This window comes from Mesoplodon bidens (genome assembly GCF_964165515.1).
Source record: "Mesoplodon bidens genome assembly, chromosome: 17".
In the NCBI taxonomy this organism is placed as follows: domain Eukaryota; kingdom Metazoa; phylum Chordata; class Mammalia; order Artiodactyla; family Ziphiidae; genus Mesoplodon; species Mesoplodon bidens.
In genome coordinates, this window is record NC_138174.1 from 46,038,007 (window position 1) to 46,057,652 (window position 19,646).

General features: G+C 40.3%; 2 protein-coding genes across 4 annotated transcripts in view; one reads left to right on the forward strand and one right to left on the reverse strand.

Annotated features, from left to right (window-relative positions):
- DIS3 (DIS3 homolog, exosome endoribonuclease and 3'-5' exoribonuclease) overlaps window positions 1-8,570 on the reverse strand; it is a 28,838-nt gene extending 20,268 nt beyond the window's left edge. The window contains exons 1-4 of the mRNA XM_081214580.1: window positions 8,238-8,570; window positions 7,491-7,648; window positions 4,394-4,587; window positions 3,907-3,980 (exon numbers count right to left, since the gene is read on the reverse strand). Coding sequence (XP_081070706.1) covers window positions 3,907-3,980; window positions 4,394-4,587; window positions 7,491-7,648; window positions 8,238-8,465 — 654 coding nt within the window. The 5' untranslated portion in view covers window positions 8,466-8,570. The remainder of the gene's footprint in view (window positions 1-3,906; window positions 3,981-4,393; window positions 4,588-7,490; window positions 7,649-8,237) is intronic.
- A 248-nt stretch (window positions 8,571-8,818) lies between these two features.
- Window positions 8,819-19,646, forward strand: part of PIBF1 (progesterone immunomodulatory binding factor 1) — a 198,721-nt gene continuing 187,893 nt past the window's right edge. For 2 of the 3 annotated variants that reach the window (XM_081214626.1, XM_081214628.1), the window contains exons 1-3: window positions 8,819-9,120; window positions 10,156-10,455; window positions 17,621-17,721. In XM_081214626.1, the coding sequence (XP_081070752.1) occupies window positions 10,204-10,455; window positions 17,621-17,721 (353 nt within the window). In that variant the 5' untranslated portion in view covers window positions 8,819-9,120; window positions 10,156-10,203. The remainder of the gene's footprint in view (window positions 9,121-10,155; window positions 10,456-17,620; window positions 17,722-19,646) is intronic. The other variant, XM_081214627.1, reaches the window with a different exon arrangement.

Here is a 19,646-nt window from a genome sequence, read left to right on the forward strand (position 1 = left end):
TGACATTTTTCACAGAACTAGAACAAAAAACTTCACAATTTGTATAGAAACACAAAAGACCACGAAAAGCCAAAGCAATCTGAGAAAGAAAAACGGAGCTGGAGGAATCAGGCTCCCTGACTTCAGACTATACTACAAAGCTACAGTAATCAAGACAGTATGGTACTGGCACAAAACCAGAAATACAGATCAATGGAACTGGATAGAAAGCCCAGAGATAAACCCATGCACATGTGGTCACCTTATTTTTTATTTTTTATTTTTTTGCGGTACGCAGGCTCTCACTGTTGTGGCCTCTCCCGTTGCGGAGCACAGGCTCCGGATGCACAGGCTCAGCGGCCATGGCTCACAGGCCTATCCACTCCACGGCATGTGGGATCTTCCCGGACCGGGGCACGAACCTGTGTCCCCTGCATTGGCAGGCGGACTCTCAACCACTGCACCACCAGGGAAGCCTGTGGTCACCTTATTTTTGATTAAGGGGGCAAGAATATACTATGGAGAAAAGACAGCCTCTTCAATAAGTGATGTTGGAAAAACTGGACAGCTACATGTAAAAGAATGAAATTAGAACACTCCCTAACACCATACACAAAAATAACCTCAAAATGGATTAAAGACCTAAATGTAAGGCCAGACACTATCAAAGTCTTAGAAGAAAACACAAGCAGAACACTCTATGACATAAATCACAGCAAGATCCTTTTTGACCCACCTCCTAGAGAAAGGGAAATAAAAATAAACAAATGGGACCTAATGAAACTTAAAAACTTTTGCACAGCAAAGGAAACCATAAACAAGACGAAAAGACAACCCTCAGAATGAGAGAAAATATTTGCAAATGAAGCAACTGACAAAGGATTAATCTCCAAAATTTACAAGCAGCGCATGCAGCTCAATATCAAAAAAACAATCAACCCAATCGAAAAATGGGCAGAAGACCTAAAAAGACATTTCTCCAAAGAAGATATACAGATTGCCAATGAACACATGAAAGAATGCTCAACACCAGTAATTATTACAGAAATGCAAATCAAAACTACAGTGAGGTATCACCTCACACCGGTCAGAATGGCCATCATCAAAAAATCTAGAAACAATAAATGCTGGAGAGGGTGTGGAAAAAAAGGAACACTCTTGCACTGCTGGTGGGAATGTGAATTGGTACAGCCACTATGGAGAACGGTATGGAGGTTCCTTAAAAAACTATAAATAGAACCACCATATGACCCATCAATCCCACTACTGGGCATATACCCTGAGAAAACCATAATTCCAAAAGAGTCATGTACCACAATCTTCATTGCAGCTCTATTTACAATAGCCAGGACATGGAAGCAACCTAAGTGTCCATCGACAGATGAATGGATAAAGAAGATGTGGCACATATAGACAATGGAATATTACTCAGCCATAAAAGGAAATGAAATTGAGTTATTTGTAGTGAGGTGGATGGACCTAGAGTCTGTCATACAGAGTGAAGTAAGTCAGAAAGAAAAACAAATACCGTATGCTAACACATATATATGGAATCTAAAAAAGAAAAAATGGTTGTCAAGTACCTAGGGGCAGGACAGGAATAAAGTCGCAGATGTAGAGAATGGACTTGAGGACACAGGGAGTGGGAAGGGTAAACTGGAATGAAGTGAGAGCGTGGCATGGACATATATACACTACCGAATGTAAAATAGATAGTTAGTGGGAAGTAGCCGCAGAGCACAGAGACATCAGCTCAGTGCTCTTTGACCACCTAGAGGGGTGGGCTAGGGGGGGTGGGAGGGAGACGCAAGAAGGAGGAGATATGGGTATATATGTATATGTATGGCTGATTCACTTTGTTATAAAGCAGAAACTAACACACCATTGTAAAGCAATTATACTTCAATAAAGATGTTTAAAAAAAAAATACCAGGGGGCTTCCCTGGTGGCGCAGTGGTTGAGAATCTGCCTGCTAATGAAGGGGACACAGGTTCGAGCCCTGGTCTGGGAAGATCACACATGCCGCGGAGCAACTAGGCCCGTGAGCCACAACGGCCGAGCCTGCGCATCTGGAGCCTGTGCTCCGCAATAAGAGAGGCCGCGATAGTGAGAGGCCCGTGCACCGTGATGAAGAGTGGCCCCCGCCTGCCACAACCAGAGAAAGCCCTCGCACAGAAACGAAGACCCAACACAGCAAAAATAAATAAAATAAATTAATAAACTCCTACCCCTAACATCTTCAAAAGAAAAAAAGATATTAACTTTAAAAAAAAAAAAAAAACAGGTGATTGCAGAAAACTGCACCTAGCTGAACCAAGCTGAATCCACACACGCGCACACACACACACTCTCAAACATCTATCAGTTACTTCAGATCACTGTGTTTTACAAGCCACAGCACTTCATCTGGTGTAACAACTTTCTGTTCAAATTTAGATAACCCTCTTTTCACCGCTTCATGAAGTTTCTGTGTCCCTAACCACATTTTCCCTAAGCTCTGTGGGTTTCATTATATAATTTTGCATGGCACAGTGACTTCGAGGAACACACATGTGTTACAAGAGAACCGACTGTAATTTCACCATATCCTACACTTACCCTACCAGAGTGCATAATCAAATACTGTGAATCACCAATGTTGGATTACTCCATGTTTCTTCTTCTAGACCAGTGCTATCCAAAACAACTTTGTGATAAAGGGAGTGTTCTTTTTGTGATCTCCAGTACGGCAGTCACTAGGCACAAGTGGCTCCTGGTTGCTTGAAAATTGACTAGTACAAATGAGAAACTGAAGTTTTAACCTGAATTAAATTTAAACAGCCGCATGCAACTAGTGGCTACTTATTAGACAGGATAATCCTAAATCTGTATTCTAAAAATCAAGCCCAGCTTTTATTTTCTCACTTCCATTTAGTTTTGTGAAGTAGCTGGTTGAAGACAAGCAGGGATGGAGAAAATGCTGTAAAGACTGGATGTACGTATAATGTTCTATTACATCAAACCTATTTTTATATAAATTGTATCTTCCATTTACATTTACCATAGCTGTTTGCCAGGCACTGAGATAAGAATTTTATTAATACAACTGTTATTACCTCATTCAACCCTAATAACAACACTGTGAAGTCATTATTGCTAAACACACTTTACGTACAAGGAAATATCGGCTCACAAAGTTTAACGGTTCCCTCTCAAGTCCACTACTGCAGTGATCCCTTTTCTCATCCCTCTGCCTCTAATCTTGCCCTTGATACAATGCATCATCTTACAAATGGAAATTGGAGTAGTCCCCCAAATTAGTAATAATTCTGGTCCTTCTCCTCTCTTCCTCCTAGACACACTCTCATCCACCTTTAATGTCTTTTAGCCTGACAATATAAGGTAGGGAGCCCAGAATCTTATCTGCTAACTTCTCTTCATAGCAGCCTTTTAGGGAGACCTTTATAAGACAGTTTAAAAATTACTAACAGAATAAATTGTTAAGTCCACACTATCTGGCCCCTTGCCTTCCTGTTCTACCTCTTATGACTCCCTCCCTCCTCCTATGGAATTGATGCTACAGCTGTATGCTCTCTGCAGTGCCCACCACTTCTTTGTTTGTCAAATACCTACTCATCACAAGCCAGCCATGAATTCCTTCATTTATTAATCAAACAGATAGTGCCACCTTGTGCCAGGCCCTACTCGGGTTGCTGAGGACGTATCAGTAAACAGCACTATTTGAGAAAGTCAAGTCTTTAGGGATGGCATTTTGATAAGAAGTCTATTAGAGCCACTCTTGTTGTTTATAACCCAACTCCTATTCCAATTCCGCTTACCCACCGATATTCCAATTTTTAAATTTGGTAACTATAAGCTTAACATCCGGAAGTGGCTACATTAATAATTTCACTTTTCAAAAACAAAATAAAACAAACTCAAACATACCCCTTCTTCAGACAAACAAGCAAGACGATCTATGAGTTCGGGGTTAGCAGTTAGGCTTTTTACATATTCTTCACCTGAAAAATAAGTTTTTTGTTCTTGATAAATTCAAATGTGTTTTTTTCCCCCTTAGATATGTTTTTTCCCCTTTCTTTTGTTTGTGACAGTACGTATGTCAAACTTTTTTTGAGGGGGGAAGCCCTCTGTTGAGGTGGTCACGCCCAAAAGGCAGTGGGTCAAGTATATCTATAAGCTTTCATTGCTAAGCCAATTCCAAGTCTTGATAGGGAAATTAATAGCCACTGGTGGCACAACTCACTTAGCTTAGAAATGCTGAGAAATCAAAAACAAATACAAAAATATCACATTAAGTTATACAGGACTATGAAAATACCAAATGGTCAAATGAACATCTGATTATGGGCCTGATGATAGTTTTTATATGCATTTGCAAACATGAACTAACAGTCCGGTCTCCATGGAGACTTACAAGTGAAAGCTGGTATCCCTTCTTCTATGGCTTTCTCTTTGTTTTTCCTGTCATTGGTTATGAAGATAACTCGCAGCTGATTCTCTGCCGACACTTTCTTCAAATGTTCATTGTACCACTTTGCTGCTACTCGGATGGCTCTATCATTCCTGTCATTAGAAGTTTCTCCCTGTAATTGCTCTACATAAGTTTCTCTAAATGTAATGGAAAGGGAAAAAAAGAAACAAATGGAAAACAACAGAATCAAGCACATGTAAAAAGCCTTAGGACATAAATGCTTAATAATTACTAAACTTAAAAGTCAATGGTACATCTTTTTCTCTTGAATGTATTCACATTTATACCTCAGGGCGGAAACAAATAAGATCCCTCTAGTCACGTTTTTAAGACAACAACTTGGTTGGAAAAGAAGAAAGTCACATTAATGGAGCAATAAAAAGACTAAAATAAATTTTTTTCACCAAAACAAAAATTCAAGATCAGAATTTCTACTTGAGGTTGGGACATTAAAAAAGTAATAGTTTGTTGGAAAAAAACTATACTGAAACTTTGCAGGTCTGATAATGAGATTTCATTCAAACTGTAGATTAACAGGAATTCCTAAAAGCTACTGATTGTATGATTAGATGATTTGTGATATGATTAATGTATAGTTATTAAATACATAATGCACATAAATTATCCATGGTAAACCCTGAACAAATGACAAACGCCATCTAGAGATTGAAAGACCAGATACAGATATGATTGCATATTCCTTCTAAGTCTATCCACTCTGAGCTATCAAATGTCAGCATACTGATTTCTTTAAATCTGTTCTTCGAAGCCAAGTTTAAGTACAATAACAAAATTCAGCACAATAACTTCTACCTACTTCTTAAAAATTATAGGCTCGGGGCTTCCCTGGTGGCGCAGTGGTTGAGAATCTGCCTGCTAATGCAGGGGACACGAGTTCGAGCCTTGGGCTGGGAGGATCCCACATGCCGCGGAGCAACTAGGCCCGTGAGCCACAACTACTGAGCCTGCGCGTCTGAAGCCTGTGCTCCGCAACGAGAGGCCGCGATAGTGAGAGGCCCGCGCACTGCGATGAAGAGTGGCCCCCGCTTGCCACAGCTAGAGAAAGCCCTCGCACAGAAACGAAGACCCAACACAGCAAAAATAAATAAATTAATAAACTCCTACCCCCAACATCTTCTTTAAAAAAAAAAAAATTATAGGCTCAATTTTAGAATTCTGTACTTATTTATATGGTTTTCAGAATTATTTTATTATTCACCATTAAATACACCTGATAATGCTTTTAAGCTTATCAAAGACACTCATAAATTTTTGAATTGGTTTTAGCATGATTGAGCAACAATCTTACATGAGATTTGCTCGAGTGTCTTAATTCTTCCTGTCAATCCCAGTATTGCTAAGCTCTATTCACTGCACTTAAGCTAACAAAATTGCTAACCCTGGATCAAAAATCTGATGATCATGCTCCACAGAAACTAGGTCTTTGAGTGCTGAAAAACAGTGAACTTTCTGTTTCTGGATTTCGAGGAGGAGACAGAAATAAGAAGTCTACAGGTGCTTTACTGATGTTCTTTATAACAACAGTATTTAAGTGTGGGATATAAGAATAAAGAGAAATTTGAGAAATTAAATATTTTAAATTTGCGTATTCCAATGGGATTTCATTATTACATCTACTGTCTAATCTAGCAGTTCTCAACCAGGGAGTGATTTTCCCTCCCAGGGGACATTTCACAATGTCTGGAGACATTCTACGTTGTTACAGCTCGGTGGATTGGTGGGGAAGGGGAGGTCTGTTACTGGTATCTAGTGCATATAGGCCAGGGATGCGGCTAAACATCCTACAATTCCTAAGACAGCCTTCCCATAACAAAGAATTATCGAGTCCAATATGTCAATAGTGCCAACATTGAGAAACTCTGATCTAATAAAAGTAAACTAGGGATGTCCCTGGTGGCGCAGTGGTTAAGAATCCGCTTGCCAAGGCAGGGGACACGGGTTCGAGCCCTGGTCCAGGAAGATCCCACATGCTGCAGAGCAACTAAGCCTGTGCGCCACAACTACTGAGCCTGTGCTCTGGAGCCCGCGAGTCACAACTACTGAAGCCCTTGTGCCTAGAGCCTGTGCTCCTCAACAAGAGAAGCCACCGCAATAAGAAGAGTAGCCCCCGCTCACTGCAAATAGAGAATGCCCGTGTGCAGCAATGAAGACCCAATGCAGCCAAAAATAAATAAATAAAATAAATTTATAAGAAAAAAAAAAGCTAGGACTCATCATAAATTATTTATGTAACATAAGTAACAGGCAATATCATATTTTCTAAGATCACACATTAAGTTCAAACAAACGTCTTGAATCTGAAACATAAAGAATTCTATTTCTTGGGCTTCCCTGGTGGCGCAGTGGTTGAGAGTCCACCTGCCGATGCAGGGGACACGAGTTCGTGCCCCGGTCCAGGAAGATCCCACATGCCGCGGAGCGGCTGGGCCCAGTGAGCCATGGCCGCTGAGCCTGCGCGTCCAGAGCCTGTGCTCCTCAACGGGAGAGGCCACAACAGTGAGAGGCCCGCGTGCCGCAAAAAAAAAAAAAAAAAAAAAGAATTCTATTTCTTAACCTTATTGTCGTCAATATGATCAGTTACAAGGTATTAGTTTAACTTTTAAGAGCCCATTAAGAATATATCTGCTTTATATTTTGAAAGCTTTCCTTTACAAAGTCCTATATTTTATTAACCTATGGTTATTCGTATAATATGGTATACCAGGAACCTAGGCAAATCTCGTCTTCCAAAATCCTATTGCTCGACTCATGCTAAAACCAATTCAAAATGAAAACATTTTGGAAATTAAAGTACCTACCATAGCTGAGGAGCCAGGAGACTTTGGTTCTGGGTTTGACCCAATCAATGCCTTTGTGACCTTAGCAAGGTCTGTAAACTCTGTAAGAACCAAATATTACTCCCAGAAGTATGAAACCTATGGCGCATCTTCTGACGATGTCACAGATTACCGCCAGGAACTCTCCCCCCAGTTTAGCTAATTCTATAGTTTCCTGATAAGTGACATAATTTCCCCCCTACCTATGGTGCTCGTTAGTAAATGTATAGAAATGCTTCTCCTGGTTATTAGTCACATCTCGGATTCGTTTATACACCGGAGCACTCCGATTTCTCACTTCTTGGAGAACTGTTTGTAGCACAATGACATTCCTGATGGCAGGGTCCTCAAGGACATCAATCTTTTAAATAAATAAACAAATAAATTAATTAATGAAAAGTTAATTTTTCCTGTGTTCATTCATAAATTGCTTCTGTTGAGCGTGAAACTCTGCCGGTTAAAAAAAAACACTAACTGTACATTAAATAAGGAGCTATTTTGCAATAGAAAACCCTTCAGGTCCATTAAAGAAGTACACATGTAAATAGGCTAATTACAAAACTTTGTAGAATTAACTTCATTAATAAAGTAATACGTTGGCCCACATAGCTTTCGTTCGTAGGCACTTACAAGCTGCCTGGGGGTCGCAGGCTGGAGGCCACAGAAGCCCAGGTCCCCGACCTCCAGACATTAAAATCTAAGGCAGAAGAGACACCAGGAGTTAGAAAATTGACGTATTTAAAATTCTTATAACTCCAAGAACTCAAAAAAAAATAGTACATGGAAAAGAACCTCGGCCTGGGGGGCAGGAGGCATAGGTCCTGACGGGGTTTGCATCTCCCTAAGTACGTGATGTTGCCCAAGACGCTCCTCCTTGGGCATCAGTCTCCCTATCTCCCTTTCTCCTGGTGGCGCCGCTGTGCCCGCGGCTCGCCCGCCTACCGGCGCACCTGGTGGAGCAGCACGTTGGTGTCAGGCAGCAAGTAGTGCGGCTGCGGGCAGAGGCTGCTGACCCGATCCAGGGGCTGCGGCTCGAGGACCGGCCCCTCGTGCGCACCGCCGCACGCCGCGCATCCAGACGCACCGCAGCCTATGTCGTCCCGCAGGTAGTGCTCGCGCACGATCTTCATCACGCCGCCCGCCCGCGTCTTTTTTAAGAAAGTCCTGGACTTGAGCATCTTGCCTCACGGCTTGGAATCCCGACCTCGACAGTGCTCTTCCGGCGGAAAATGTCAAGCTTGGAGCCCTGTGGCACAACTACACTTTACCCAGAGGTTTGCTCCTTCCCCCTCCAGGATATTAGTAAACCCCTCTCGCGGGGAAACCTCGAGACAGCCGTTGGTTGGCTCTCTGAGGGCTGCGAGGATTGGGCGAAAGCGGGCAGATGGGAGGAGCCCGGAGCCATTTCCGCCCGTGAATTGTGCGGGGCCGCCTCCGGACTCCATCTTCCAGCATGCATTGCTTCCCGCGCCTGGGTGGACCCTCGAGGGCTGAGTTCCGGTAGCGTGGGCATCTGCCTGCTGCAGCTTCCTCCGTGTGCGTGCGTAAATGGTTGTTTTGGTTACGGGTGCTAACGGTCCCCGACCTGTGATTTCTCGTTAAGAGGCTGCAACCCGAGTTGCTGTCTGGAGACACCTTCAGCTCCTCTTAAGTGGCGGCGGTGGCGGCTTCTCCAGCCTTCAACGTGGAGTAATTGAAGCTTTCCAGGTAGCTCACGGCTCGCCCCTTCCTTTTTTGCCTGGGACAAGGAATCTTCTGATGCTGCCAAATTCGGGTTTTATTCTTCACGCCACACGTGTGGGCAGTGCCAGTCCCGGACCCTTTGTATCCCAGGTGATGTTGCCTGTCTTTGATTTCGCCTTTCCTTATCCCTTTCCCTTTAAAAACGCGGGGAGCCGATCCAGTCAGAGCTCTTAGGTTTCCCTTCCACACACCTTTTTTCTAATCGTTCAGTTTAGAAAACTGGTATCTACAATACCGTAAGTAATTTATTATATCGTGTAGTATTAAAACGAGGGAGTTGTTGAAATTTTTGTGAAAGGGTTCGGGGAATTTGTCTTTTACCCTCTTGGTTTCATTTTGCTATCTGCAAGTCTATAAAAAAGTTTTATCTCACTATTTACCTTTTTAAAAAACTTAACTGATGCCTCATTGCCTGTAGAATACATTTCGAACATGCTGAAACACTCAAGGTCCTCCACAGTCTTGATTATGTATAAGGGACAACCCTTCTGTGTGTTTGTGTTTGGAGTCACTACTCAGATTCACATGGGCTTGGCCCAGGCTGACTACTACTATGTCCCTCTGTTGTTTTACACTTTCATCACTTCTATACCAACCTTAATACCTGAATGATTTTCCCTTTTTATTACTCCTTTCCAAATCCTTCAAGATTCTAAGTCCTACCTCTGTATAACCTTCCCCTGACCAACTCAGAAGAAGGTTCTCTATCTTCAACATGTGCTGCTTTTATTAGTAGTATTCCTGGGTACTAGCGATTTAGGGCTTTATTGTTTATCTCATACATTTCTTTCTTTACTCCAAGTAAGAGTCCTGCCCCCAGGAACTGGGTTTTTTATTCATCCAAAGTATGGGTTCAAAAAAAAAAAAAAAAAAAAAAAACATTGTAAAGCACCTATACGCCAATAAAAATTAATTTTAAAAAAAAGTATGGGTTTGGAATAAGATTTAATGAGTTTGATTTAATATGTTTGATTTGAGCAGTAACTTAACCAATCTGCCCTAGATTTGGGGTCCTCCGGTTTGCCTAACATTTACTTAGGGAACCCTTAGTATCTCTTTGATATACGTTATGCTTTCCATAGAGAATGTTTGAGTACGTTTAAATCAATATTTTTTAACCTACAGAAAATTGAAATAGAATTGGAGAAGAAAAGTGACCCATAATAATTAAAAATGTCTCGAAAAGTTGCCAAGCCATCAAAAACACTGAACATCTCTAGCTCTCTGGAATCTGAAGATATTAGTTTAGAAACAACAGTTCCTACAGATGATATTTCCTCATCAGAAGAGAGAGACGGTAAAATCAAAATCACCAAGCAGCTAATTGAACGGAAAGAACTGCTTCATAATGTTCAGTTACTGAAAATAGAGCTATCACAGAAAAATATGATGATCGACAATTTGAAGATTGATTATCTTACAAAGGTACGATCATGTGTAAATTTGCTATCTATGTGCTTTATTGTCTTGAAACTGCAGATATATAAGAATTAAGTTTATGTATATGTAATCTGAACTTGAAATTATAAATTTAAAATATCAAGAAAATAATTATATTTTCTTGCATAGTTTAAAAAAGCTGTCTTTAAAAAGAGAAGGAGGGCTTCCCTGGTGGCACAGTCGTTAAGAATCTGCCTGCCAATGCAGGGGACACGGGTTCAAGCCCTGGTCCAGGAAGATCCCACATGCCGCGGAGCAGCTAAGCCCGTGCGCCACAACTACTGAGCCTGTGCTCTAGAGCCTGCAAGCCACAGCTACTGAAGCCCATGTGCCACAACTACTGAAGCCCGTGTGCCTAGAGCCCGCATACCACAACAAAGAGTAGCCTCTGCTCACCGCAACTAGAGAAAAACTGCGCACAGCAACGAAGCCCCAATGCAAAAATAAAATAAATAAATAAATTTATAAAATAAATAAATAAAATAAAAGGAGAAAGGAAGTGAATAGTAGTTCTGTGTACCAAATAAAAAGTCTTGAAAGAAGGGGTGACTTAAAGGTGGGCAGGGATGGATTGCTTCTGTAGGCTCAGTTTTTAAAATGTATTATGTGTGAGGTATATTTTCTCCAGTGTTTTTTTTCTGGCCAAGTTTTTTCTGCTTCATTGAGAATTAGCCCTGATGTGACTAGTTAGATAGGGAGAATCAAGATCATTATTACATTACTGAATCTGTTTAGTCCTCTACCATGGAACTTTGGTTTCTTTATATCTTGCTCTTTGATAGTTACTGTGTCATAGTACCAAGTGTAACAAATTCACTTACCATGGTCTTTAACAAGTGGTATCTGCCAAGTAACAAGGGATGCCCTGGTCCTTGTTTTTCTGCCTTGTGTGTTCATTTACACTTACGGAGTGTTTTATGTAAGGCCTGGTAAAGTTGTCGCTAGTTATAAAAAATTTACAGTGGTTTCAGAAAGACAGGATAAACATTGCAACTCTCACTACTTCTGTCTTCTGAGAAAGTCTTTTCTTTCCAGTAGTAAACCCTCCATCTTTGCTCTTGATCCCACCTCTTCCTATCTCCTCCCCTCCCCATTTTGTTTCAGTTATATCTACCTTCTCTCTTGTTAAGTCAGTCTTGGTTAGTTCTTGCCTATGTATAAGTATCATGCTGCTAGAAAAATTTCTTGACCACGCCTCTCTAGGAAAATGAAATGTCCTAAATCCCAAGGTCTTGATGATGTAAAGAAATCATTTAGGTACATTTAAAAATATATATTAATAGCTAACATTTAGTGAGCGCTTATTCTGTGCCAGACCCTGTTCTGTGAGCTTTTTCATGTATTATCTCATTTAAGCCATACAGCTCTTTGAGGTGTAGGAGCTTTTAGGGGGATCTTCTCTGACCTATCATATTAAATGAATCAATAGAATAAGTTAGACTGATATTTAGTAAGCACAGAATAAGTATTAGTCATTGTTGCTGTTATTAACTAAAATAATATTCTCATTTTTTTCACTCTGCTTATTTTCTGTGCCTTACATCTATGCTCATAGGACTACCTGCCTTGTTTGTTGGGTATTTGTCTCTCTTAATAAAGTGTAAGGATCCTGAGGACAGGGACTTCTTTGTAGTCCCTGTTTTATCTCCAGCACTTAGAACTGTCCCTGGCACCTAGTAAGTGCTCAGCTGTTTCTTAAATGAGTGACTTAACCTCATTTTGCTATTGAAAAAAACAGAACCATAACTGGTTAATAGCTTACCAAGGCCATTCAGATGGAAGTGATGGAGCCAGGTGGGATTAACACCAAGAAGTCTAATGCCTATGCTCCATCCAAGTAAACCTCCTAAGACTTCCTTTTAGGTTCTCTATGCAGTCACCTACCTAGACTAGGTCACTTGGTATTTTATCAGTGTATCCTGTGGTTTCCCGTTCTTTTCCCTTAGTCATATTGTTTTTACTTTTCAAATGGACTGCCACAGTGCCGCTGGCTCATGTATCTCTATTCTTAACATCTCCTTCAATGGGAGTCATTGAAGAAGCCTGAGGTAATCTCCCACTTGTTAATCTACCCACTCAGTCAACAAATATTCTATTAAGTGCCAACTGTATACCACATTGAAAATTACATTTTGTTTGGCCACTTTTTAAATTATTTGTTTTCAGCTTGCATTGTGCTTGGTTATAAGTGGCTTCTCCTTTTTAAAGTGTAACGTTTACATTATGGGCATGGTGGTTTATTCATGAGATGCTTTCCGGTATAACAGATCAGAGCTGCAGTTCCAGACACACACAATTTGAGTTTGGATCCCAGCCCTTATATAGTTACCTTGAGCAAATTCCTTAAGTTTTTTATTCCCTGATTTCCTGTAAAATAAGAATAAGCATAGTTTTTACTTCATGGAGTTGTTGGAGGATTAAATTACTCAAGGCACGTAAGCTCTTAGATGTCTGGTGTATAATAAATAATAGTAATAGTTATATTTATTCAGCACTGTATATTATTATTATTATTGTATCCCATGGTGCTTAGTATAGTTTTTTATTTTTGTGGTTTTCTGATTGGACTGAAAATGTAAAAGATTAAGTTAGTCATATTCCTGAGTTTATGACACACAGTCATCATTGATCCTTGCAAGATCACTTCTTATTTTGTACATTTATTCTTTTTATTCCCATAATTCATTTCTCTTCCTCCCTTTCTCTATGTTTATTTTTTCCTTTTAACATTTATTCTTTAAAAAAAATTTACTGAGGTACAGTCAATTTACAGTATTATATAAGTTTCAAGTGTACAACATAGTGATTCACAATTTTTAAAGGTTATACTCCATTTATGGTTATTATAAGCATTTATCTTGAACATGAGTATTTTTCTTACTTTTTTTCCTTTACATAAATCTGAATTGCATGTTTTGTTTTAGATTTTATTTATTTTATAGTTTTTCCTTTCAACTCAGTGTGGTTTTTAAGATCCTTCATGTTACCACGTGCAAGTCTAGTCCTTTGCTTCCAGCAGCTACACAGTTCAGGTGTGTGTCTACCCATCCATCCACCCATTCCCGCAACGATAGGCACCCAGGATGCCTCTAGCTCCTTGCCACCACATGCAGCATGGCCTTCTTTAGACATTCCTCTTCTGGACCTGGTGTGAACATTTCTTTGATATATATACTAAGGAGTGGAATTTCTGGCTCACAGGGTATATGTCTACTTAATTTAAGTATACTTCCAAATTGCTCTCCACAGTAGCTGCCTGCTCTGCATTCCTGTGTTTTTTGTCTATGAGCACTAGGGTTGTCCTGCTTAGAGACCCCTTGGGGTAATATATTTGCTGTCAAATATGGGAGGAAGTATTAGATGGTAGAAGAATTAGTCTTCCTTAATTCGTCAAATCCAAGACACCTGGATTGGAAGACGGACCACTATGTGTATTGCTAGGGTTAGACACTGCCAAGTTAAACCGTTATGTGCTGTAGTTTGTAAGATGCATTCCAGCTTCAGAGATGAAAAATGTGGAAAAGTGTGAGTCTGGGATTGATGAAGGAACAGGATTTTTAGCCACTCATTCCTTCTCCAAAGCTTACCAGTACATTGAACGTCAGGGATACGAAGATGAAAATGTCACATTCTAGCATTACAAAAATAAATTTCCCTCCCTAGACTATAGCTCCATGATAATGGTTGGAGTGGGAAGCTGGGAAGTGTAAGTCTTTAACTGGACAGATTGTTGTCTCTAATAAAAACCAGAGTTACCTGAGAAAGAGGGGAAAACTTGATGTTGGGAGACAAATAACAGTTTTTTCCACTCATCAAGGTCTTTTTTCATTTGGAAATATTTGAATCTATATAATATAACTTCTCTCCACACCAGTATGGCAAGTGTACAATGCTTATGTTTATTACAGCTTACTACTGGTGGTACAGTTTATTACTAAGAATGTCTCGACCCATGTTGATCTGACAGAGCAGGTTGGTCCCAGGGAACTTAAAAAGCATGGATTGCCCCTCCCCACTCAGCTGCTTGCCGACTGAGAGCACTGGGAAGGCGAGCTGCTCAGGCCAAACTTCCTAATCTTACAGGACTGTTAGCTTTGCACTTTTATCCCCACTTATTGCTGCCTAGATCGCTTTCCTTATTCCACCTCCTTATTCCTTTCCTCCTCATTCTTCTTGCTTGTCAATTTTTAAATGCCAAAATCTCTCTTTGTTTATCTCTCATTGGAGATCTGTGGGTTCTTTATTGCTTGGAACAGGAGGAGTGAATCTCCCTAGCTTGACTGTCTCTGAGTTGAGGGACTTCATCTAAAAGTCAGTTAGAATTGTGAAAGTTCGGGCTTCCCGGTGGCGCAGTGGTTGAGAGTCCGCCTGCCGATGCAGGGGACGCGGGTTCGTGCCCCGGTTTGGGAGGATCCCACGTGCCGCGGAGCGGCTGGGCCCGTGAGCCATGGCCGCTGAGCCTGCGCGTCCGGAGCTTGTGCTCCGCAACAGGAGAGGCCACAGCAGTGAGAGGCCCGCGTATTGCAAAAAAAAAAAAAAAAAAAAAAATTGTAAAAAAGTTCTAACCCTGGAAGAAGCAGATGTTTCTCCTGTGGTAACAGTTTTCTTGATTTGCAAAATAGTAATTATGAGGAGTGTGGTTATCTTTTGTTGATTTAAGACATTTATTGAGACATGTTGCCAGGAATATAGCAGTAAATATGACAGTCCCTTTTTTATGGAGATCCCATTCAAGTGAGAGACATGATCAAACAACAATTAAACAAGATATCTTCAAGATGTGTGACGTGGCATTGCTCAGCAGTGGGGATTTTCTGCTTTGGATAGGGAGTCAGCAAACTTTCTCTGTAAAGGCCTGGGCCAGACAGTAAATATTTTATGCTTTGCAGGCCACGTATGGTCTATCACATATTTTTCCTTCTTTTTTTTTTTTTTCTTTTAGCAACTTTATTCATGTAAAACCTATTCTTAGCTCGTGGGCTAATCAGGAACAGGACATGGGCTGGATTTGGCCCATCACCGTGGTATATTAACCCTTGCTTTAGATTATGTAACAGAGAAGCCATTTGCAGATTTTAGGCAGCTGGAGTGACATGTCCTGGTTTTTATTTTCAAAATGTCAGCGAAGTAATAGACTAAGAGCAGATAAGGTAGAAGAGGAAGACAGTATTAGGCTATTGCCTTACGTAAGACTCTTAACTTTTGGGCTTCATCTCCTGGAGCCATTTATTGAGAAATAGAAGGCTGGGAGAAAACTGATATAGGAGATAAAGTTTAAGTTCTGTTTTGAATATGTTAAACTTTAAATGCCCACCCATTAGACTCGTAAATGGAATTGTCGCTCTGACTTTAGAGGACAGTCCATGACCAGGGAGTGGGTGGGTGTATGTGGGGGTGGGGGTGGGGGAGCGCACACACGTAATATACATCAGCATGTAGGTACCACTTAAAGCTATGGGATTTGATGGCATTACCTGGGGAGAGTAGAGGGTCCCAAACCAAGGCAAGGAGTAGTCAACCATTAGAAATGGGTTAAAGGAAGAAAATCCAGCAAAGGAACCTGAGAACCTTGAGAGGGTCCAGTGAGTTAAGGAGGAAAACCAGGAGGAGTGTCACATAAGGTGAAAAAGGATGGAGTGGTCAGCTCTGCCAAATCATGCTGTCAAGTAAGATAAATACTCAGAAATAGCCATTGGACTGGGCATTATGGATGGGATTCATAACTGTAACGCGAATTGTTACTGGAATAGTGTGGGAGAAAAACCATATGGAAGTTTTGCTCTGATGGTGAGCAGAGAAAATGGTACTGTCGCAGAGGAGGTGGTGGGATCGAGGGAGTGTGGTTTGTTGGGTTTTTTTAATGGGAGACAAAAACACGTTTGTTTAATGACAGGAATAGTTCAGTAGAGAAGGAGAATTTGATGATGCGAGAGGAATTCACTTGAATATATTAAGGACTGACTGTTAAATTAATCTGCACATTTAAAAAGGTGAACAAGAACTGCCTGGGTTGAAAGGGAAAGAGTAAAGAATTTTTTAAATAGTCTAAGAGTGAACTCAGGTGCATGGAGGCTTAAGAGGGAGCACAGCATGTTGGGGGAATGGCAAGCACTTACTTTTGCTGGAACAGAGTTTTCTTTTAAGCTAGGGATGGGAGACGTGGTAGGTAAGGGCCAGATCAAGAAGGACTAGTATAGTATGCCGTGAAGCTTGGAATTTATTCTGAAGACAGTGAGGACCCTCTGAAGGATTTAAAACTGAGGAAATACAGTTTTGATAGGTTTTTTTTTTTTTTTTTTTTTTGCGGTACGCGGGCCTCTCACCGTTGTGGCCTCTCCCGTTGCGGAGCACAGGCTCCGGACGCGCAGGCTCAGCGGCCATGGCTCACGGGCCCAGCCGCTCCGCGGCATGTGGGATCCTCCCAGACCGGGGCACGAACCCGTGTCCCCTGCATCGGCAGGCGGACTCTGAACCACTGCGCCACCAGGGAAGCCCTTTTGATAGCATTTTTAAAAGATAAGATAAAGGAAGATAGTTTTGGAGATTGACAGAACTGAAGGCAGGGAAACCAGTTAGGAAACCATTATAATAATCCAGGTGAGAGATGACAGGGGTCTAACTGAAGACTTGTCAATGGGTATTAAAGAGAATGGTATAGTTTTGACAGCTTTTTACGGAATAAACTCGACAATAAAAACAATGACGTCAGATCAGAATAAGCAGTGGAGGAGATATATCAAATATGCCTGACTCAGATTTTTTTGCTTTGGAGACCAGGGAGATGCAAGGAATATAAGATAGGTGAGGCTGAGGACTAGGTTCATTTTGGACATATATAGCAACACCCATGTAGTCCATTGAAGATGTATAGTAGGCAGAGATTATAGATGGATCTGAGGTATATACGGAGGGTCTGGCCAGGAAATAATTACCTGGGCGAGGCACCAGCATAAAAATTCCAGTTATCAAAGGGTTTTTCACTTAGATTAACGGGAAAAAATGATCTTAATGACAGCCTGGCAAAAAAACATTCATAAGGCAGCAGATTCAAAGCATAGTTTAACAACCATTTGTATGAACAAACAGAAGGTTTTATTAAATGATAAATTTACAAACTGACTGTATAATTTACCTTTTTCTCTTTTTTAAGATTGAAGAATTGGAAGAGAAGCTTAATGATGCACTTCACCAGAAGCAGCTGCTAACATTGAGATTAGACAACCAATTGACTTTTCAACAAAACGATGCCAGGTAAAAGTTTTAGAAAGCAGCAATACCTATCTAGCAGTTTGTAATGTCATTACCTATTCATGCATGTGATCATAAGCTAAAATAGAGAAATCTTAAATCAAAGACGGTAATAATTTTTACATCCAGACTGACAAAAAAACTACTTGATACGTACACAAAATTCAAAAAGCCAGAATTCAACATTCATTCAACAAATATTGCCGGTGTAGGTGAACCATAAATGACAATGGAAGCTCTCTAAACTCACCACCACTTAACTGGCTGTCTGGATTAAATTCTTCATTTGCTCTGTAGAACATACTGATATATTCTTATGGCCCATTGAATTCTTCTGGGTTAATGTACCTTTTGTTTGCCTACATACTTTCTCCAGCTCAGTTGTATGTTTATCCAGAGTCTGTTGTGTTTACTCTCAAATATGCCTATCCAATCATACTTATACTTATATAATCATACCTACACTTAATTAAAATAATATTTGAAAATGAGTACAAAAACATATGTCATTTCTTTGCAAACTATAATGAATTCTTTGGAAAGATTCAATTAAAGTGAGTGACTAAAAATCATCAAATTAAGTGTAAGCAAGAGGTGTTTAGAGATTAGGGGCAAAAATCAAATCCATAAAAGTATCCTCAGATTTCCCAAGTGTCTTTTAAAAAGGTCTCCTGCCATTGTAAAGAAATCAAACTTGGAAATCATGAAAAATGATTTACAGAAAAACAAAGCATATCTCCATATTACAAAAATCTGGACCCTATGTAAAAAATGTTGCAAATGAATGTTTATGTCTATTTTAATTAGCTGTAACTGTGTAAAGTAGATATCTTTTCCCTTTATAAGATCTTACTCTTTAACTGATATTTAAAAAAATTATCAGACCAATTATCAGCTACTATCACATTAGATCAGTGGTTCTCAAATTTTATCATGCACCAGAACCACCTCCCGGGCTTGTGAAAAAAGATTGTTGGGTCCCACCCTCAGATTCTGATTTGAGTTGGGCCCTGAGAATTTGCATTTTTACCAAGTTCCCAGATGACGCTAATGCTGCTACTGGTTTGGGGATAACACTTTGAAAACCACTGCATTGGATAATAGGACTTCTAGTCTAATTCTTTAGGCATTGATCAAATTAAATGAAGTGGAGAGGGCGGTAGGAGACTATTGCAGTAATTCTCTTGATAGCTGATAGTGGTAAAAAGTGGTTGGATTCTGAATATATTTTGAAGGTAGAGTTGATAGGATGTCCTAATGGATTAGATGTGGGGTTTAGGAGAGAAAGAGGAATCAAAGATTGTACCAACATTTTTGGCCTGAATAAATGAAGGGATGAAATTGCTGTCAACTAAAGATGGTTGTGGGTGGTGGTGTGATGAATTGGGAGATTGAGATTGACATACATACACTAATATGTATAAAATAGATAACTAATAAGAACCTGCTGTATAAAAAAATAAATAAATAAAATAAAATTCAAAACTAAAGATGGTGAAACCATAGCAGAATAGGTTTGTGAGAGAAGAGCAGGAGTTCAGTTTGGAACATGTTAAGTTAGAGTTTTCGTATTAGAAATCTATGTGGAGGTATATGAGAAGTCTGATCTAGAGATATAAATCTGGAGTCATTAAGATATAGACGGTATTTAAGTCGCGAGACTGGATGAATTCCCCAAGGGAGTGAACACAGACAGAGGAGAGAACTGAGTACTCCAACACTAAGACAAACTAGATAATAAGACCGAGAAAGTGCCACCAAGAAAATCGGAGAAAAATGAAGAGGAAAAAAATATGGTGTCTGGGAAGCCAGATGAAGAAAGTGTATAAGGAGGGAGAGATCACATGTCTCAAGTGCTATTGATAGGGATGGAAAGAACTGAGAATTGATCATTAGCAACCTGAATGTTACCAGACCTGATTGGCCTG